The 22906-nt window shown below is 37.9% G+C and overlaps 1 protein-coding gene across 8 annotated transcripts in view; it reads right to left on the bottom strand.

Moving 5' to 3' along the window:
* LOC126754945 (plasma membrane ascorbate-dependent reductase CYBRD1) overlaps window positions 1-22906 on the bottom strand; it is a 91086-nt gene that overhangs the window by 42276 nt on the left and 25904 nt on the right. For 2 of the 8 annotated variants that reach the window (XM_050467167.1, XM_050467169.1), the window contains exon 2: window positions 18805-18992. In XM_050467167.1, coding sequence (XP_050323124.1) covers window positions 18805-18929 — 125 coding nt within the window. In that variant the 5' untranslated portion in view covers window positions 18930-18992. Of the gene's footprint in view, window positions 1-29; window positions 178-10992; window positions 11292-18804; window positions 18993-22906 lie in introns of those variants that run through there. The other 6 variants (XM_050467168.1, XM_050467170.1, XM_050467176.1 and 3 more) reach the window with 5 other exon arrangements.

Below are 22906 nucleotides of genomic sequence, written 5' to 3'. Positions count from 1 at the left end.
TTGTAAAAAAAAAATCACACTCATCTAACCCCTTATGCCCCACTTCTAATCGCAATAAAACCACACTTTTGCTCGTCGATCACTGCAACTCACTAAATGCCAACCGATCAGCGCCAATTTCAAACGTCGACTAAAGTGGTGGCCCGTCGTGTGACCAATTCATGTGGCTGTGTCTGGTTGCTATTCATTCGTCGGCTTTTGTTTTCATTTTACGGTTTTGGCGCTGATGCCGGCTACATTTGGGTTGTGCGGATGTGCAAGAGCAATCTGTTTATAATTGTTGCTGCTGTTGTTGTTATGAATTTTACTCAGCTACTTATCAGTTGTACGGACGGGTTTTGGCGCGTTGTGAGCGTGATAACAGCGCATTTTGATCACTATTCTGTTGCTAACAGCAATTTGCGCTCTCTCGCTGTTAATCGTGGCTGTTAAGTAGCAGTACTGTTTGCTGCATAATTTTAACATAAGAAACTTTTGTATGTTTATGTTATATATAGATCTTGGTTCAATATAAGCAGCACAATGCCATCCGTCTGAAGTCTGAAATCTTTTCGCAGGGTTAAGATCTCATACGATCCAGCGGCATTTTTATAGCCAACTCTTTCGTCCTCACCTCGCTTCCTGAAAACATAAGTAACTCTTGTGTAAGCAGACAATCCGTGAAGAGCCTGTGATCACGGCTAAAAGAGAGTAAGCTTCAGCGGAGTCAATCCCACAAATTCGATTTAAAGGTTCGCTGAATTCTAATTGCATCATGTGTTCACCAAAGGTGCGGCTTCGAACGGGCATATTTCTGAAAACAAGCGGCTCACTATATACATATGTATATGTGTATAAAACTTTATATTACTGGCCAAGCGAGGTCTAGTTGTAGCGAAGACAGCAAAGCACGCCTGTCAACAATTACAAGGAACACGGAGGGTACGACGTCGAGAAGGTACTATCACAACCGACATAGAAATGGTTTTCTACTCGACATGCACTCCTGCTTACTGTAAGCACTCATCAGCAACTCGGTATAAGGGAACTGTGAGACGGCATTTCAAGCAACTTGAAACAAAGCGGCAGGGGTCGACGGAAAGGAAGATCCACACATACCACCTCTCCGTCGATTTCAAAGCCGTTTTCGACAGCGCGGAAAGGAACTGCCTCTATGCCACTATGTCTGAACTTGGATTCCCCGTAAAACTAATACGGATGTATAAGCTGACCCAAAAGCTCCTTAAGAATCGGGAAGAACCTTTCTGAGCCGTTCGATGCCAAGCGATTTTTAGACAAAGATACTCCATATAGTGTGACTCCCTCAATCTATTGCTGGAGAAAATAATTCGAGCTGCAGGGCTAAATAGAGAAGGCACGATCTTCTATAAGAGTGTACAACGTCAGGCACGCGTCGAAGATATTAATATCATTGGCCTCAACACCCGCTCCGTTATTTCTGCTTTCTCCAGGCTGGATAAGAAAGCGAAGCAAATGGGTATGGTAGGGAACGAGGGCAAGACGAAATATCTCCTGTCATCAAACAAACATTCGTCGCACTCGCGACTTGACTCCCACGTCACTGATGACAGTCATAAGTTTGAAGTCGTAGATAAATTCGTGTATCTTGCAACCAGCATCAATACCAACGACAATATCAGCCTTGCAATCCAACGCAGAAACAATCCTGCCAGTGTTGAATAGGCAATTGAAAAGTAAAGACCTCTGTCGACGAACAAAGACCAAACTCTCCAAGTCGCTCATCATTGGTACGGAGGCATGGACAATAACATCATCTGCTGAGTCGGCCTTAGGAGTGTTCGAGAGAAAGGAAAAAATATTTTTAGGCAATAACAAAAACCTTTCCACAAACAACGATATCGAAAGTCGTATATTAGATAGATACATCTTTTTTAAGTACCCTTACTCTGAAATTGAAAAGAAAAATATTTACCGCATAATCTGAGATCAGGAAAAGGAAGGAGAGAGTGTTTTTGAATTTTAAAAGGCTAAAAACGGCTTGTCTCGTTTCGATCGCGAATCCTATGAAAAGATACAGTTTAGGTGAAAGATGGAATTGCAAGAGTTATAGATATTTTCATTACCTATAAGTTTGCGGAAATCAAGAAAATTTGTTTTTAACCCTTGAAAATTGAACCACGCCCTCCGTTTGTTCTTCCCGACTTCTGATCACCCACAAATTATTTCTCCTATCATTTATTTTAGCTTTCGTTTCTAATAGGTTTCAACAATATATGATTTATTTTAGCTTTTTACTTTTTCCAAAGGCTTCTGCACTGGTCTAATAATTACATAAACTTCACCGACGTCTAAATCACAAGTTCACAACTTTCGATCGAGATCGTGGGAATGGTATGACAACGTTTATGTAATAAATAAACGAACATTAATATCTATTTTTATTACACGTCCAAACTAAGTATATTATACTTACGTTGCATTATTGATACATTTAGACACAGAGACAACTTATTTAAGAGCGAAAGTTAAAATTAAGTGCATGCATATTATTTTCTTGTTGCATGTGAGTATTGAACTCTTTAGCTGCAATCTTTCTTTGGTAAATATAATCGCATTAATTAACCAACATTATTAATGCTTCAATTATAATGCACTTGCTTCCAGACATTACACATGTATATACATATATTATATACTATACTAATAGTATACATTACAAAATCAGAAAATTCCTCATATTACTTGTTTATAGTGAAGTTAGACAGAGAAAAGTAAAAGTTATCAACTTGAAAATAATTACAAAATATTATTATTACGTTAGAGTATTTTATAATGCTACCAAATTTGGCCTAAGACTAGCGTTAATTGTTTTGAAGTGAGGTTATGTTCGAAGTTCAAAAGAGAAAACCGTAAAAGCATGTAAATGGCAATTACACTTATTTATAGAGTATATACAGGTATATTATACAATATTTACAAAAACTCAATCTTGGAAGAAACTTACAAGGGAATGTTGCGATTATTTATTTCTTATTAAAAATTAACTAAAATGAAATAAATTTATAAACTCTCTTTGAATCGAATGAGAACTCGTATAAATCAAATAAACTGGTATAATAATAACAAGTAAGAAAGGGCTAAGTTCGGGTGTCACCGAACATTTTATACTCTCGCATGATAAAGTGATAATCGAGATTTCATTAAACGTCATTTACATATTTTTCAAATACCGTATTTTTGTAAAGTTTTATTCCGCTATCATCATTGGTTCCTAATGTATATACTCGTATTATACAGAGAAGGCATCAGATGGAATTCAAAATAGCGTTATATTGGAAGAAGGCATGGTTGTGAACCGATTTCACCCATATTTCGTACATGTCATCAGGGTGTTAAGAAAATATTATATACCGAATTTCATTGAAATCGGTCTAGTAGCTCCTGAGATATGGTTCTTGGTCCATAAGTGGGCGAGGCCACGCCCATTTTCAATTTAAAAAAAAAAGAATGGTTGCAGCTTCCTTCTGCCACTTCTTCCGTAAAATTTAGTGTTTCTGACGTTTTTTGTTAGTCGGTTAACGCACTTTTAGTGATTTTCAACATAACATTTGTATGGGAAATGGGCGTGGTTATTATCCGATTTCTTCCATTTTTGAACTGTATATGGAAATGCCTGAAGAAAACGACTCTGTAGAGTTTGGTTTACATAGCTATAGTAGTTTCCGAGATATGTACAAAAAACTTAGTAGGGGCGGGGCCACGCCCACTTTTCCAAATAAATTGCGTCCAAATATGGCCCTCCCTAATGCGATCCTTTGTGCCAAATTTCACTTTAATATCTTTATTTATGGCTTAGTTATGACACTTTATAGGTTTTCGGTTTCCGCCATTTTGTGGACGTGACAGTGGTCCGATTTTGCCCATCTTCGAACTTAACCTTCTTATGGAGCCAAGGAATACGTGTACCAAGTTTCATCACGACATCTCAATTTTTACACAAGTTACAGCTTGCACGGATGGACGGACGGACAGGACGGACGGACAGACAGACATCCGGATTTCAACTCTACTCATCACCCTGATCACTTTGGTATATATAACCCTATATCTGACTCTTTTAGTTTTAGGACTTACAAACAACCGTTATGTGAACAAAACTATAATACTCTCCTTAGCCACATTGTTGCGAGAGTATAAAAAGAGTTTTACATAAGCAGACAGCAAAGGACCTCATATTTTTCCGTTCTTTTGACATTTCTCTTCAGTAAGGTTAAAATTTACTACCAAAATTCGAAGCCAGTAGCACTATGTCCAATTTATGGTCGTCACAGTCGTGCTATCATATCAAAAATCGATCGTCTAGTGGAAAAATTTGAATCCACAAGCATACTAGTATAAAATGTCCCCGTGCCAGTGACACAAAGAGTGAATGCTCACCTCCCTGAAGATGTTTTATATTTCTTTCTCTTACACCTTTGGAATCTTCTGATCTACGAGTATTACATATAGTCTCTGGCTCGGTGCATCAGAGTCTGAACCAATATATTTTATTATTCATAAGTCGAGAAACATAAGGACATTCGTTGATTCAGAGCAAATTATTAATGTACGAGATAGATTGAGGTGAAAATCGCAGAATTGAAAGATATAAGTATATAGCACCTCAAAATATGATGAATGAATTCTAAGCTGGCACAGCGATTAGCTTCTGTTGTGCTTGTTGTTTACTTTTTATACCTCTGGGTATTTTAAGTTTGCCACGAGGTTTGTAATACCCAATAGGGAATGGCGCACACCCTATAAAATATATAAATATATTACGGGAGATCCAAGTAGAGGTACTTCCTTCAATAGCCTTCTTTGGAAAGAACACGAGTGAATCGTGCCAAGCTGCCATGCTATTTTTCTTCAGTATTGTTTGGCATTTCAGCATGGAAAGACTTACGCCCGGACGTCGTTTACGAGCTAAATTTTGTTCAGTGACGAGGTCCATTCCATCTGGTTCAACGGTAGGGAAACAGGCATAATTGCTGCCTTTGGGAGAAAGATCAACCAGAAGAGATTAAATAGCTGGCATTTCATGACTAAAAAACAACGGTTTGATGTGGGTTGGTGGAGTCACCGGCCCATACTTCCTCAAAACTGATGCCGGTGAGAACGTAACAATCAATGGTGACCGTTATCGCGCCAAGATAACCGACCATTTGATGCCTGAATTTGAAGCTTGTGATCTCGGGGACATTTGGTTTCATACAAGACGGCGCCACTTCCCACACATTGCATCAAGCAATGCATTTATTGAGAAAACACTTCAATGAGCAGATAATTTCATATTTTGGGCCGGTCGATTGGCCACCAAGATCGTGTGATATCACAACGTTACAATTTTTGTTGTGGGTATATGTAAAGTCTGTAGGCGGACAATCACACTTCTATTCAGGCCTTGGTGTAAAACATCTCGCGAAATGGCGAATGACACAGTTACCAGTCGAAATGCTCGAACGAGCCATCGAAAGTGGCACTCAACGGATGGACCAACTGAGATGAAGCCGCGGCCAACATTTGAAAGAGATAATCAAAAAATAGAAAATTCCCCAAACAATTTTAAGTTTCTTTGTATGGTACGAATTGATCATCCTTTCAATGTTCAAAGTTATCGACTGTCCTTTTGTCAATGCGAATTAATCCCTAAGTTTTTGAGATACGAATTTGAAATTTTATACATAACCTTTTCTTTTAGGAAGCTGATCTGTCGGGTACTGATATTGAACCACTATATCATATAGCTGTCATGAAAAAAAACTTTTGTTATTTGACGAGAGATCTTCTCAAAATTTGGCACGAATTTTTATTTAAGGCAACAGTAGAATCTCACTGCCTGATAGCACTTTGAAAGCTATCTTCAATTCATCAAACATTTTTGTATTGCGAATCGAACAAGAACTGGCATAAATCACATAAATTGATAACATTATTCTTGTAACACAAAGAAATACAACTCTTTTTGTCATGTTACAGTCTTTGGTCTTAAGATACGCTAGATTCATGCCGGTTACGTAAAATCAACTGTTGTGGGAACGAATAATCAGCTTCCCTTTTCAGTCGTAGCCAAAGGTTTCCTAAGTTTTAGTTCTAAGTTGTCTAAGTTGTATTAAAAATAGAGTTTCCCGTTTCTTTGGTGGCATATAGGTTGAAATAGGGGATATTTCTTCACAGAGTTCTTTTTGGTCTCATGATTATATTGTTGCATTCGGCGGTACTAAGGCTAAGGTGTGTTCTGTTAATGCTACCATATATACGAAAATTATATGGTTAGGGCTGGATTTGATCGTGCTCTATTTAGCACTTCTTACTTCTCTAGCTCTAGAAATCACTTACTGCTACTAACCGCTACTCGCTACTACTACCCTAGGTTCTATCTACGTGGATTGGAATCACATTCCCTCAGTCGCGCTCAGCAGGGCAGGTTCCTGAAATTGTTCAGAATGCTGGACTTTTGTGACCATATGTGATATAGGAGAGTACACAATAGACCATAGGTCGCAGTGCAAAGCCTCAATACATTCTATATATCTACTGCTACTTTTAAACAGGTGTGTTGTCAAACGCTTGTGGCTTAAATCTCTCTGACTCCAGTCAAAAATAAGTATCTTAAGCAGTTTCAATTATTATCATAAATTAATATTAATACATTTAGTCAACACGTGACAAACAAAATTTAAGACCAAAATACACCTGCCACACGACATGCGTGTTCGATTAGCAATTATGAGAGTTGTCATATATCAACTCCTTTTGTTGAAAAACAAATTTCCAATTCACTACTTATGTTCTAATTTCAATCAATTATGACTGATAGCCACCAGCTGAGCGCACTTGTATTATTAAAACTACAAAAATATTTGGGATTCGGCTAAACAAACGAAATCGTGGAAACCAAGTGACTCTGCAGTGACATCTGGCCTGCTCGTTCGTTATGCCATATAAAGCGTGCTGAGCAGCTGTGCCTTTAAAGCCAACAAACATCAAAAATACAAAAATAAAAGTTACCTGAAATCACTACAAAACCAACAACAAACAACAAAAAGTGAGCACCTTAAGCATATGCCAAACAAACTTGGTCAACACACCAAGCAAACAACTGTTGAATCCGCTTTGGTCGGGCGTTCACCAAATCTCACGCCAATGCCTCGATTACCGTTATGTTTGCGTGCCACAATTAAGGCTGGCCAGGATAACAAATGTGCGCTGTTGCTTGGCACAAGCGCTGAGGAGTGGGTAGTTGACCACCCAACAGCTAGAACCAGTTGCAACAACAAAAACTTATAACAACAACAAACGCTGTTGGTAAAAGTAAAAATAACCAGCAAAGCATGCCAAGTTTAGCATTTCATTGCCAGCGGCGCAACACAGCGCCCCGAATTGGGTGTGTGTATTAAAATTAGTTCGACCGCTGCTGCTTGTGGGTGGACACGCGACGGCGACGGCGACGACGGCGTGTTCTTATTCGATTTAACGATTATTTTGCACCGACAAAGCTTACGCTCCACAAACTAGCCGCCAGCTTATTGAGCTTATTTATTTATGTAGAATAGCATATATTTGTAGTTGTTATTGTTATTGTTGGCGGTGCTATTACTTAACACGAGCGACAATTTCACGCGCACCTACCTCGGCACATACACGCGTGCGCACATTTTTGATTTAATTAAAAATAATAAATTGGCTATGAATGCGTGAGTAAGTGGCCGCAAATGTGTGTGTGTGTGTTTGTGTATATATATATATATAAGTGCGTGTGCGTGTATATACCATGTACTTGTACGTGTGTATATTATGGGGATAGTATGTACATACTACCATGGAACTTACTGGTTTGAAACTTGCTGGTTTGAAGTATTCGCGGCATGTTACTCATACGCCATGGCATGCAAATTACAGCATAATGAAATGACAGTAAATTTTTGGCGTAAATGAATTGATGGGCGGTAAATGGAAAGTGATACGTATGTTGTTGGTGTTGTTGTTGTCATTAGCGGGTGGTATTACAAATGAATTTAGTGAAAAAAAATTATAGAGATAGTATAGTATATATAGAGCTGGATATGAAGTGCTCACCTTCGGTTTAAATTAACTTTAAAGAATATACAAATAGTAGTTTTCAAACAACTGTTTATATATCTAATTTATAGATATTGTCAATATTTTTATAACGTCGAAAACAATATCTTACATTTATTGGAAATGACCTTTCTTTTTGTTAAGCCAACTTCCTCTCTTTGAATTAATAGACTTAAAGAGAGTTTTTGTGCCAAAAATGTACTTGTATATATCAATAATTTTGTTTCGGTCGTGGTCAAAGAGCACTAAACCTCGCTATCAATAGCATCGAGTGTCTCTGTGGCAAGACTGGTATGGATGCCAGGACATAGCGAAATCGCAAGAAACTGTAAAACTTATAATAAAAATTTTGTTTCGGTCGTGATCAAAGAGCGCCTCGCTATCAATAGCATTGAGTGTCTTTGTGATAAGACAGTTGTGGGAACCGGGCCACAGCGGAATCGCAGGAAACTGTAAATCTGTTGAGCTAGCAAGAAGAGGCACCCTAGAACCGATATCGTTAGAATAGGAGCCGATCAGTGCTCCGTATCCTCTTGCGTTCCACTACTAAATAGCTGGACTTCGCGGAAGCTTGGTCAGCGCCGGGCCACCATAGGTACATACGCTGTCACAAAAGCCTTTTGGCTCAAAATCGATCGAAAGAGATCTAGTGATCTCTTTGCACTCAGTAAGGCTAGCCTCTCCCTAGTTTTAGGGGTTTTAACGGGCCATTGCCCTGTTGGCACCCACGCAGTAAGGCTGGGAATCCTACCAGACGCCATCTGCAGAAGCTATATGGAAGAAGTTGAGGTGGAAATAACTCAACACTTCCTTCTTTACCTTCCGCGTTTAGGAGGTCGAGACTTAAGCTCTTGGGAGCGATACCTTCAGACATCCCATCGAGCTGGCGGGAATGGAAATTAAACGCCTGTGCAAATTTCTATTGGCTACTAAGCGTTTTGCTAATTTATAGTTCGAACACAGGAGTTCTTCTTTTCTATGGCGTAACAAAGGACAACATATATCCACGTACTATCTTTGATCAGCCATATAACCTAACCCAACTTTATCTAGTGTCGGTTGCGGCATTAATCAAAAATAGATAAATCTCACTTGGACAAAAGTGCGTGCTTTGTATTACCCTTAAACTCCTAAAAGTGGCACACCAGATCCTCATAGATTTACAAAGCTTTTTGAGTTTACCGCAAATTTATTAACACATTTAATAACAATACCAGCAACTTTGCTAGATTTACTATAGCTGTATCTAATGAGATTCCTCAATCAAGATGACGACACCTCGACTTCCTCCATACAGCTTTCGTTTTAGCAAAGAGCGTTCGACAGAATATTTATCCGCACGCGTGTATACCTATTCGACAGTGTCCAGTCAGAACACCTACAACTGCGGCGAGACTTTGCTAATAGCCAGTAGTTCGGTAGTACGGAGGCCCTCTAACGGTTCACCCTCGGCCAGAAGGATCTCGCCGTCTCACAATTTTTATGTTATTGTCCAGCGCTTGCTGAGCTCACTGGAGGTTCATAGCTCTAACGCCAGAAAGAAAAAAGTCATTAGAAAACCGACTATAACCTTATCTTGGTTTTGACTTCGATCCATTCTAAAAGTTAGAGGATGGTTTAGTAGTCCGATATTGGCGATTATGAAAAATGAGCAGCTTCTTGGGCGAAAAGGGTGTGTAATAAATTCGGATTGACATCCAAAAAAATTAGGAACTAAATCGCATGCATACAGACAACAAACATGTGGAAATGACTAAATCAACACGGCTTGTCACGCTTGCACACTCCCTAATCTATGTTATAAACTTCGTGGCAAACTCAATATACCGGGGTTACGCTATAACGAGACGTACTTGGGAAGTTCTTAATAAAAATTTGTGCATGAAAAACGGTTTTTTTTCGATGATGAACATGCTCCAGCTGTAAGAATGTGCCAAAGTGGTTTGCACGTTTAAAAGTGAAGTGGTGATTGCGGTTTAGGAGACGATGAACAACGATGAAAACCCTAAAAGGTTAGAAGATGAGGAACTGTGAGCATTACTCCATGCAGATTGTAGCCAAACACAGGAAGAGCTCACAGAATCTCTGATAATCATGCAAGCAGACATTTTAAAACTTTTAAAAGCAGTCGGATACAATCAAAAGCAATTGGGTACCATATGTTTTGAAGCCAAGAAACTTTGAAAGGCGATATTGTGTGTCAGAAATGCTGTTTGTACGTCACAAAGTTGTTTCTGAATTGGATTGGCTCGCTGGTGATGATAATGGGATCCATTATGACACCATTAAAAGCGAAAAAGCATATATAAAACCTGGCTATCAGCCAAAATAACGGCAAATCCGAATATCCATGACTGTATTTAGCGGGATCAGAATGACATACTGTATTATTAGCTTCTAGAGTTACGTGAACCCATTAACGAAGAAAGCTACCAGCAACAACTCATCAAATTGAAACGAGTGATTGGTGAAAAACGCCCGGCCTCGCGATTAAACACGGGGCAATAATTTTTAATCATGACAAGGCTCTGCCTCATGTAGCTAGACCAGTTAAACCAGTTAATTTGTTAAACAGCAGCTGGAAGTTTTGTCTCACGTACCCTATAGCCCAGGACCTTGCCGCTTCTGACTACTGTGTGTTCCGTTAGATGCAGAATGCACTCACTGGAACACGATTCACATCAGAACAGGCTATTGGTTTAATGCTTTCTTGGTCGCCAAGCCCGTCTCAGATGGCAATAAAGTTATGTTTGCATCCAAAAAGTCTTCCTAAGTACACATAAATCTGATTTAAATTGACACTATGCATGGTTTCGAAAACCCACTGGAATAAAGCTTTAAGCTGATGCTCAAATGTTCCATGAATTAATATATTCTGTTTGATATTTATTTATTTATCACAACACTTACGTTCGTTTACGCCAGCGCTGCACATTCTTCAAGTCGCCTGCAAGCATTTTGCTTTGTTTAGTATGTGTGTTTGTTGTAGTTTTATGAGCGTTTGTGAGACTCGACAAAGAAGCCACTTTTGCGAATGTATTTTAAGCTTTTGTGATATAAACTAATTTGTTTTTTATTAAAGGGGATTATAGTTCGTGTTATACATAGGAATAGCTTTCAAGGTATTTGTTTTAAATTAATTGTATTTTTAATTTGTATAACAATTTTTTGTTAGTTTTCCTTAAATGTACTTATTGCATGCTGTGGATCTGTCATAAATTTTTTTTCGTATTTTTTTTTCTTAATTTTTTTTAATTTGTTAAATAGCACATTTTATATATTTTTCATGCTAAACTTTATATTTTATTTAAAATTAAATTTTTTGTTATTTATTTATGTATTTATTTTTTTATTTCATGTAATCTAATTTTATATATAATTTCATTTAATTTAATATATTTTTATATACTTTAGTTTAATTTAATTTACATATATGTATATTTTGTTTTTAAAATTTTATTTTATTTTTTATATTTAGTTCATTGACTGAAATTAATTTTATTTTGTTTATTTTATTTTGTTGTTATATAATTTAATTTATTTTTTTTTTTACTTATTTTAATTTTAAAAATTTTATTCTATATTATTTTATTATATATTTAATTAATATAATTTTTCCTTTTACTTAAATTTTTATTCATTTAGTTCATCGATTTAAATTAATTAGAATTTGTTTTATTTGATTTCATTTATTCAATTTAATTCAATGTAATTTTTCTAATTAATTTAATCTTATTTTACTTTATTTTATTTTATTTTATTTTATTTTATTTTATTTTATTTTATTTTATTTTATTTTATTTTATTTTATTTTATTTTATTTTATTTTATTTTATTTTATTTTATTTTATTTTATTTTATTTTATTTTATTTTATTTTATTTTATTTTATTTTATTTTATTTTATTTTATTTTATTTTATTTTATTTTATTTTATTTTATTTTATTTTATTTTATTTTATTTTATTTTATTTTATTTTATTTTTTTTATTTTATTTTATTATATTTTTTAATTTAATTTTTTTTTTTATTTTATTTTGTTTTATTTTATTTTATTTAATTTTTATTTATTTTTATTTTATTTTATTTTATTTTATTTTATTTTATTTTATTTTATTTTATTTTATTTTATTTTATTTTTATTTTTTTATTTTATTTTAATTTTTTTTTCCAAAAATAAATAGCCTACAATTTATTGAGTAATCATTTTACTCCCATGTAAACAACCCTATGCACACATATTCACTTATATACCACTCTTATCACCACTACTTAAAACACTTTATAAAAACTCTTGCTCAATTAAGCTTCGCCAGCATATTTAGATTATTTTTATTTCAAAATCACGAAATTTTTTATTATCTCGAAGCTTTTTTGTGTTTTTATTCGGTTTTCTGCTTTCCCAACAGCCTCACACAAACTGCGGACACTTACTGGCCGGTCAGCTGTACAGCGTTCGTTGCACAGATAATTGATAAAATTGCATTGGAGCATTTGGTGAGAGCCGGAGAGATTAAATCTGTGTAAGTACATACATACGTACATGGACTTGCTTCAGTAAAATAATCAAATATTTTAAGTTCTCTGTTATCAACTGAAGATCGCTGTTAAATAACATTAAGCATTTGCACTGCTGTTAACAGACTGTTAATCATACAGTAGCTTTTCCAGTACGTGATAAATATAAGCTGGAAATGGTTTGTGTCTAGACTAAGTAAAGACTGGTGTGGATATGTGGAGACATATGTATATGTATGAATTTACATATATGTATATTTACATAAATATACTAAAAAAAATTGTTAAGGTGAAGGCTTTTTAATATCGGAATATTTTCTAAAAAAAAAACCTAAACTAGAAAGCAATATTTCAGAGCAAAACAGGAAAAATGTTAACTTCGGCTGCAACACAATATCTTTTCCATACAAGAGCTTAATTTTTTCGGTAGTCCGATATCGGCCGTTCAAAACAATGAGCACCTTCTTAAGGAGAAAATAAGGTATGCAATTTCAGATTTATATCTTAAAGACTTAGACACCAGTTCGCGTATATACAGACGACATAAGGACGTTTTCTTCTGGGTATTACAAGCTTAATTAATCCCAAGATGTGTAACGGGGTCCAACAACCCCCCGTTTAACTGCTACTCGCCTACGACACGTGACATAACCGCCATATAAATTGATTCCTCTGCAACATTGTAAATATTTAAGCTCTCTTAAATTCATGGCAAATATATAAACCTAATTTTCGTCGCATAAATCGCTTCAGAGCTGTAAAAATACCGTTAAATGCATATTATTATATGATAGAAGGAAAAGTCGGTTTAACACGCAATCAACTGTTGAATATATTGCGCATTGGGTGTGTACGCGCCGGACATTTGGACTGTGTCAAGCCGCAGTATCGGTGCCATTAACTTTCTACATTGTTCTTGAGTTGAATATGAATTTGGCTAACACACACTCGCACTTTATATTTTCTAACCTCAATTACGAACTTTTGATTGTGTGCGGTCAGTTGGTCAGCGTTTGGCAACGAAAAGGATGTCAAAGGAAGTTCGCAAAAGTAGGTGGCTCAACGCTGTAGTGATTATGCGATTACTATTATACGCTTATAACAAAGCATATACTATATATATGTATGTATATATACACTTATGTGTGTGTCTGTGAACATTTTCTACTATGTGCGCTGACATCGACAACAATGTACGCATTTAATCGGACAATTTGATGGTATCTACACGTTGACACCGTTAGTGTATACCCAGCAACTTTACTTACATATATTTTATATATTATGTTTGTGCCTAGGTATATACATACATATGCAAATGAGTTGTGGGTATAAATATAATAACGACAAACTAGTATATCTAATTAACAAAGTTTGATTTCGTTTTCCTTGGAATGAAACGTAAGTCAGGAAATTTTCACTACTCACTGCAGCGGGCACAAAATAGTAAGACTTTTTAATTTAAATTCCGCGCGGAAACCCATTCATCGACATATTGGTACGACTTTCTGAAGTACATAAAATGCATTCGGAGATTTTTACGATGAGTGAAATTATTCAATATTATATGGATGGGAGAGCACTTCTCCAGCCTGTTGAAAGTCAGTAAAAACATAACATCAGAAGATTATGAACCCGATTCCCCAATCGATGACGATGGAATAGATGTTCCGTTGCTCGTCCCTGAAGAAGTTCGAATAGCAATTACCCGCCTGAAGAACAACAAAGTGGAAGGGCCTATTGATTGCCGGCCGAGCTATTCAAACACGGCGGCGAAGAACTGATAAGGAGCATGCATCAGCTTCTTTAGAACATAAGTGTGCTCTGTCCAATCCAAAAAAGGGAGACTTAATATCGCACATAAGGTCTTCTCGAGCGTAGTCTATGAAAGACTGAAACCCACCGTAAATAAACTGATTGGACCACACTGATAAGAGTGTGGCTTTAGACCTGGAAAATCTACTATTGATCAGATTTTGATCATGCGCCAAATCTTGGAAAAGTCTCGTGAAAGGAAAACCGACATACACCACCTCTTCGTCGATTATAAAGCCGCCTTTGACAGCACGAAAAGGTAAAGCTTCTATGCCGCTGTTACCAAAACTTGGTATCCTCGCTAAGCTAATACGGCTGCGTAAGCTGATGTTGAGCGACACCAAAAGTTCCGTAAGGATCGAGAAGGACCGCTCAGAGCCGTTCGATACCAAACGGATTTTCAAACTAGAAGACTTCCTATCGTGTGGCTACTTTAATCTATTGCTTGGGCAAATAATATGAGCTGCAGAGCGAAACAGAGAAGGTAAAATCTTCCATAGGAGTGTACAGCTGCTGTCGTAAGCATATTATTGGCCTCAGCAACCGCGCCGTTTGTTCTGTTTTCCCTAGACTGGTTACGAGAGCGAAGCGTTTGAGACTGGTTATGGACGAGGACAAGACGAAAGATCTTCTGTCATCAAGCAATCAGTTATCACATTCCTGACTTGGCTCGCACTTTGAAGTCGTAGATAATTTCGCCTATCTTGGAATCAGCATAAGCAGCAACAACAACATGAGCCTTGAAATCTAACGCAAAATATCACTCTTGCCAGCAGCTGCTACTTCGGACTGAGTAGCAATTGAGAGGTAAAGTCCTCTCTCTGGACAAACAAAGAGCAAACTCTACAAGTCACACATCATCACCGTCCTGCTATATGGAGCGGAGGCTTGGTCAATGACATCATCTGATGAGTCGGCCTTAGAAGTGTTCAAAAGAAAGGTTTTGCGGAAGATTTATGGTTCTTTGTGCGTTGGAAACGGCGAGTGCCGCAGTTGATGGATGAGCTGTGGCGACATTCGACATATTTCACCGAAGAGAATACTCCAGCTTTGAAGGTTTTGGACTCCGTACCAGCCGATGGAAGCAGATGAAGAGGAAGACCTCCACTTCGTTGGAGAGATCAGGTGGAGAATAAACTAACTGCATTTGAACTATTGTTAACTCGGCTGTAATCGCTAAGGCAATGTCGACTGCTAGTAACGAAGAATATAATAAGATGCAACAACAACCTTTATCTTGGCCGCCTTTGATAAATGAGGTTATCAGAAACAATGAAGTACAAATATTTTAATCTTCGAAGCAAAAACGTTCAAACAAAAGAATCGTTATGACTGTTCCTTTTGTCCGGAAAGTAATAGGACTGATTTTCTTCCGCCGCGACTGTACTTCGGAGCGTACGCGCACCGACTGGATTCCGTGGCACCAGGCTTTTTTGCAAGACCGTGAAGAGGACACTGATGAGTCCGGCATAATGAGCAAATCCAAAGTGGAAACGATGCTTATAGCCTTTTTTGACACCAAAGGCATCGTTCACCATGAATTTGTTTGTGGAAGTTCTCAAGAGACTCAAACGAAGGATCAATCGGGTCCGACAAGACATCGCAGCGGATTGGAAGTTGCACCACGACAACGCCCTGACTCACGCCGCCTTTCTTGTGAACTGGCCGGCATCCCAACGCTTCCACAGTCGCCCCACAACCCAGATGTGCTCCCCGGACTTTTTTTGTTTCCTTGCCTGAAAAGGCCGATGAAAGGGGTTCCAAGCAGCATGCACCTCGGCTCTCAAGACTATTCCGGATAATGCCTTCCGTGATGCCTTCAATGCTTGATCACTTAGACTCTAGTCTTTGTTGTGTTTCAACCCAAGACCCACCGAGTGTTAGTCACGCAGTCGGCGCACTCGGCTGCAGCCGCCGATTAAATAAATGTAGGTGGTTATATCACAGCATCTATTTATGTAGATTAAAACAAATTATCTGATATTGCTACGGCGATAGCGAACAGTTTTGTTTATCAAGCAAATATCTGCTTAGTTATTCAACGGACAGACAGACAAAAAAAATGTATATAAAAATATGTTAGTATGTACAAGTCATCGAATAAATGAGCAATGCGCACTGATTGCCAGATCGTCGCAGGCTCACGATTAACAATCTCGCGTTGCTGCTAGTGACACTTTACGAGTCCACATTGTCTCCAGCTACGAGTACGAGATGTGCTTAATTAAATTTGAGTGCACTTAAAGCAAGTGGCCAAGGTATGGTAAATATACCGATTAGAGAGCCGTGTTGCCTACCAAGTAACTATAATTTGTATGTACGTAGGTATATGTGTCGAAAATATGTAGGTGTGACGGCATAACACTTGATTGGCCGTGCGAAATTCCACACGACGCAGGAACTATCTTAATTTAACTCAGGAAATGAGTGGTTACCGAATTGACAAGTGAAATTCTCAAGCATCCAAGCAGTGGCGAATGCTTGCCAGAAATACAAATATATTTATATACAACAAAAAAAGATATATTCATGTATTTAACGCTGGCTACTTAAGTGGAAGCCCGCATATTCTTTACTTCTTCTATATTGTAGATATTATATGTAGTATGTATGTATTAAAAGGGAGGAAGTGTTAAAAAAAGTGTTTTAGGTTAGACACATTTAATGGCTACATTTTCAAATGGACCTTGACAATTTTCTCTTTGGTCAAATTATATACAGTTATGAGCAAAAATCTAGCAATATATGATAGTTAATGAATAGATCTATTAAGATATAAATATAAATAATCAGCGTGTGGAACTGAGTCGATGCAGCCATGTCCTTCCCTCTGTTCGTCTTTCCTGCTGTATATACACGAACTAGACCCTCAGTTTTTGAGATATCGATCTGAAACTTTACACCCGTTCTTTTCCGATATCGGACCACTATAGCATACAGGTATAGCTGTCATACAAACCGAACGTTCAGAACAAAATTCTTGTATAGGAAGCTTTTTGATTTGACGAGATATCTTCAACGAATTTAGCTTAGGTTATTGCCTAAGCCAAGAGACTACATCTCTGAAGAAATCGCTCAGATCGGACCAAGTAGAGGTACTTTTTCCAATAGCCTATTTTGACAGATCACGCGTGAGTCGTGTCAAGATATTTTTGTTCCGTACTGTTTGGCATTTCATCATGGAAAAACTTACTCCTGAACATCGTTTACAAATCGTTTATCTTTATTACAAAAACTATGTTCTGCAAAGAATGTGTTTCGCGCCTTCGCTCAACTTATGGTCAACACGATCGGCCTACTGAGCATACTATTTGCAACACCATCATCTATCTTGAGATCCAGCATTCGTTATTGCATAATATTCGACCGAATAGACGACGTCCAGCCCGCAGTGAAGAAAATAAAGCAGCCGCAGCTGAGAGTGTACACGAAGACCGTAGGGAGTCGATTCGGCAGCGTTCGCAGCAACTCGGACTGACGTATGGAACGACTTAGCGCATTTTACGTCGAGATCTTAAATTGAAAGCGAACAAAATATAGTATGTGTAAGAACTGAAGCCGCTTGCTCTTCACAAGCGACATCGCTTCGCTCTATAGGCTCTTGAAAAGTTCCAAGAAGAACCGACGTTTTCGAGCCAAATTTTGTTCTGGCTCAATGGGTATGTAAACAAGCAAAATTGCTTTTTCCTGTTGGGTTTCGTGAAGTCTTAAGTCTATGCGGACAATTCCGCTTCGATTCGTACCTTGGAGCAAAACATCACGCGTGCCAGAGCCAATTGAAGTGCTCAAACGAGTCATTGAAAACTGGACTCAACAGATGGAGTCTAAGACGTAGCTGCGGCCAACATTTGAAAGAGATAATTTTCAAAACATAAATGCCAAAGAATCTCGAATTATAATAAACATTCCCCACTAAATTGGAAGTTCCTAGTTTTTTCTTTAAAAAAGTATAGGAGCACGAAAAGAATCACCCTTTATATAGCTCTCATATAAATTGGTGGATCAAACTCAAAGTAGCACAACACGCTGGGAACAAATGTTTCGACGTTAAAAGACAATTTTAGATTCACTCGTTGCCAAAAGATTGGTTAAGATAAGTCTTACTGTACTTCTCAGTATATACTCTTGAAGTGTTTCCGCTTATTTAATTCCTTATTTTAGGTAAAATGCATAAATACTAAAGTGATTTACCATGTATAAAATATCCAAGAAGTGAAGAAATCTACATTTATAAAAGTTTCCCTCCCTGCTAATAGAAAAATATTTTTTAATATCCTATCCCACCTCAAAATTGTCTCGTCCCCACTCCCTCGTGTGCTTTTATTTTGCGCACCACTGTGTGCGTCTTATTTTATTAGCTTCAAGTAGATAATTGATTATTTCCACTTACTTCTCTTCATCCGGTGGTGGTGGCATATCGTTCGTTGTTGGTGTCCCTGGTGGCGATTTTTCGACCTCCATCATAGCAAGCGGTGCTTCTGGCGGTGGCAGTGGACTAACAGAATTCGTATCCATACTACAGCAAGGAATTTTGATGGCTTATGCGATGCTACGTTGTGTTGTGAAAAAAGTCGTTTGCTGAAAGAGAGCAGATGAAGATGTTTCATTATTTGATATTGCGGGATAAGAATGGTTTTGGAAGTAAATGAGGGTGATTTGAAGTATTAAGAGGAGATGTAAGGGTTAAAAGGTCCCCCTCTTTAAGGTTTGGATTAGTTTTATGCTGAGGTTATTCCGAGGTCATAATTAGGCTACACGGGGTTGTATACTATAACTAAACAACTTAAAGGTCTATTTGCCTAGTTGTCGAAGAATCATAGAACAGTTTCGTACCAAAAATATTCAGACTCCAGTTCAAGAGAAATAATTAGCGGAATAAAAGAAATCGTTATACAAATTCGCAAGAACTGGTTCCTTTCTGTCGAAATCAATGTCTTCTACTTCTTGTAAACCCTTTCATACCTAACAGTCTCCATAGTCTAGCAGTCTGAGAAGTAAACTTTTTATATACATATTTCGAATGTTCTCTGTAGTCGTCGTGAGTTCCAAATCGGATCTACACATATAAGTTGTGATCATTCAACCTTAAGTTCATCTACACTACAAATGTTGGTGTCCATTCCAAAACTTTACTTTTGATTTCAGAACTTTACCTCGGTCCTTGGGTCAGCGGAAGTAGTCCACCCCTCAACACACTTCAAAAAGTAATGTAACCACTCAGACTTTGCAACTTCTATCGGTTTGAATGTAACAAATACTTCTGAAGTATAGCGTGGCAACACTTACTATTTTCACACACTCTTCCAAACAATAAACTACTATATTTTCCTAATACTTCCGAGTATTTGCTGCAATCTACATTCACCTCAATATTTCATTACACACCCCCCAAACCCACCTCATGCACTCTACTCCTTCAATATCACTGATTAGCTGCGAATCCAGACGCCTCCATTGTAAGCGCAAGCAACTTCAGTTCGGTCACGACTATAAGTAAGGGTACTCTCACGCACTCGAAGCAACCGTCGAGTGTAATACGAAGTGTATTTGCAAGCGCCGCTATTCCATAAATTCAGCACCAAAGTACACAATGGCAAAAGCACCAGCAAACACACTTGCACAGATTGGGCGATTTATGAATGCAATTTTATTGCTTTCCCCATAGCAAGTTTTCCCTTTTTTCCCATTTTTTGTTGTTTCCCTGTTTGGAATTGGAAAGCCAATAAAGAATAAAGTGCGTGGAATCAGCAGGGTGTCACGGTGCGATAGTGGAATCTCGTAACGACATGTAGCGAATAGAGGACCGGAGACTGGGTAGGAAAATCTGTAGAGTTGCAACTGAGATGATGAGGAACTTTTCAAAAGCTTTCAGTAATTTCTGCCAGATCTATTTATAATTAAGGGCTTGGTCGGAACTAATATTTTTTAAAGATTTGGCATTTCTTTGAAAATTTGCGAAAGTAAAAGAACTACCAAAATAGGTTTTGTTTATTTTGCTATAAAGATAATTTTATGCCATTTATGACTGGAAGAAAATGTTGGCTTAGTGGTCACATACGCTTACATACATATATCCACCCATTTACGCCAATTTCCGATGACTCGGTACAGCATTTCGGCTGGAATTTCGGCTATAGTGCCCTGAATGTTGTCTTCGAGTTCCTCGAGCGATTTAACATATCCCTCGAGAATATAATCTAGTGGCACTAATCCCATGATTTTGTCGGCTATTTCACTGGGCTATTTCTCAAAATTAACGAGTCGTCATAACGGCACACCGTCTTTTAGGAAATAGAGATCGTCCGCGTCGATTTCATCCAATTTTTCAGAAAAAGTCGGTCAACATCGTGATATTTTCCTCGCTATTGATGGTACGGCTTTCCTTGCCTCATTTAAAAAAAAATAAGGTCCGATGGTATTGCCACCATAAACCGCACCAAATGGTAAATTTTTGGACGAGGATTTGACTTGCGCCAATAGGGACAATTTTGTTTGTTGACGAAGCCATTAAGTCGGAAATTGGCCTCATCTGAGAAGATGATCTAGTTGACAGAATGGGATTTTGATGGCTTAAGAGCGGTCGCTTTTGGTCTGTCACTTTTGCGCCCTGACTTTTCCACCATACGACAGTTAAAGGAATCTTTTGAGTACCCTTCTAAAAATTTCTAGTTTTACATAGTTAGGTTAGATTAGGTTATAGGATTAAATCTAATCGGTGGATCTCAATTGAAAATATGTTCAACCTTTGTGCTACCCCTAAACTCGATCTCCAGTTCTTCATAAATAGACGAAGCTCTTTGAGCTTACCACAAATTTCGTAAGGCAGTTAATATCAGACCCAACCATTTCACTTTGTACGCCGATGGTGTGACTGCCGATATGTTTCAATCTCTGTCCGGTTCAATGGAGGAGAAAGTGACAAGGTGATTCCACATCGCCTGCCTTTATAAAGCATTGACAAAGAGCGTTCGAAAAAATATTTAGCCATACCGCATGTGAACCTCTTGGACATTGTAAAGACAGAACTCTTATGAGTATAAATGCAGCGAGTTTGACTTTGCTTAGACAAGCATGCAGTCGAATATCTTCTAGTTGTTGACCAACGCCTGCCGAGCCTGCTGGAGCTCCATAGGTCTAGTGCCAAAACGCAAGATGACTTCAGGAAACCGACTCGTTTCCAATCGAATGAAATTACGCCGTTACCCGGCACCCATACAAGTCATATATGGATGATGCTTTATAGTATTACCTACAGCCACCTCGATTTAAAAGACGCTACAGTGGTCTGGTAGTCTGAAACTAAAGACGATGGAGAACTTCCAACAGAAGACTCCACCTTCTACCCTTCTTCTTAACTTAGATTCATCCGCTTCTCCAACGACTTCGCCCCACCCACAAAACTTTCGCAGATATGTAAGCAGAAAAGATACCCTCCAAGTCAAGACGATGCAATGATATAGATTGTAAGAAATGAAATCCAGGTAGTGTAGATTTTCATTGTGTCTCTGCCCAGAGCCCTTCATAAACCAAGCTTGCCAAAGTCTGACTTCTTCTTCTTCCTCTTTATTGGAGTAAACACCGCTTACGCGATTATAGCCGAGTTAACAACAGCGCGTTGCGCCAATTGGATATTCCAAGCGAAGCCAGGTCCTTCTCCACCTGGTCCTTTCAATGGAGTGGAAGTCTTCCACTGCCTCTGCTTCCCACCGGCGGGTATTGCGTCGAATACTTTTAGAGCTGGAGTGTTTTCGTTCGGACAACATGACCTAGCCAGCGTAGCCGCTGTCTTAATTCGCTGAACTATGTCAATGTCGTCGTATATCTCATACAGCTCATCGTTCCATCGAATGCGATATTCGCCGTGGCCAACGCGCAAAGGTCTATAAATCTTTCGCAGAATTTTTCTCTCGAAAACTTGCAACGTCGAATCATCAGTTGTTGTCATCGTCCAAGCCTCTGCACCATCTAGCAGGACGGGAATTATAAGCGACTTATAGAGTTTGGTTTTTGTTCGTCGGGAGACTGACAAGTTCCTCAATAAAAATTCCTTCCAATTTGATCTAAAAGTATTATTGATTCTTGTACTCTGTTTAGAACATATCTTTTCATGTATTTTGGAACATAAGACCTGAGAGCATTATAACAGCGAGAAAAGAGAGAGAATTATTTATCAGTACATACTTCTTATAACAATATTGGTAGGACCCTAAACTAAAACTTTGTCTATATCTTTTGAAAGCCTATATCTGTTTCAATGTTTCCTAAAGAGCAATAACTTTCTTGTCTATGCAGTTTTTTTCTGCAGGGTTTGTACGAAATCGAGTCAAAATCATTTAGGTAATAAAATTGTGCGTGTTCGCTTAGATACCGTTGTGTCATGGAGTTACAAGGGCATGTATGTGTGTGTGTGCAATCTAATGTTTATTGAAGTGGCTTTGATGCTCCATCTGCGTGCAGCTGGAGTGAGTTAGTGCGATACAAACAGGCGAAAT

Source organism: Bactrocera neohumeralis, chromosome 4 (genome assembly GCF_024586455.1).
Source record: "Bactrocera neohumeralis isolate Rockhampton chromosome 4, APGP_CSIRO_Bneo_wtdbg2-racon-allhic-juicebox.fasta_v2, whole genome shotgun sequence".
Taxonomy (NCBI): Eukaryota; Metazoa; Arthropoda; class Insecta; order Diptera; family Tephritidae; genus Bactrocera; species Bactrocera neohumeralis.
The sequence above is the reverse complement of the archived record's forward strand: the minus strand, read 5'-3'. Positions and strand labels throughout refer to the sequence as shown.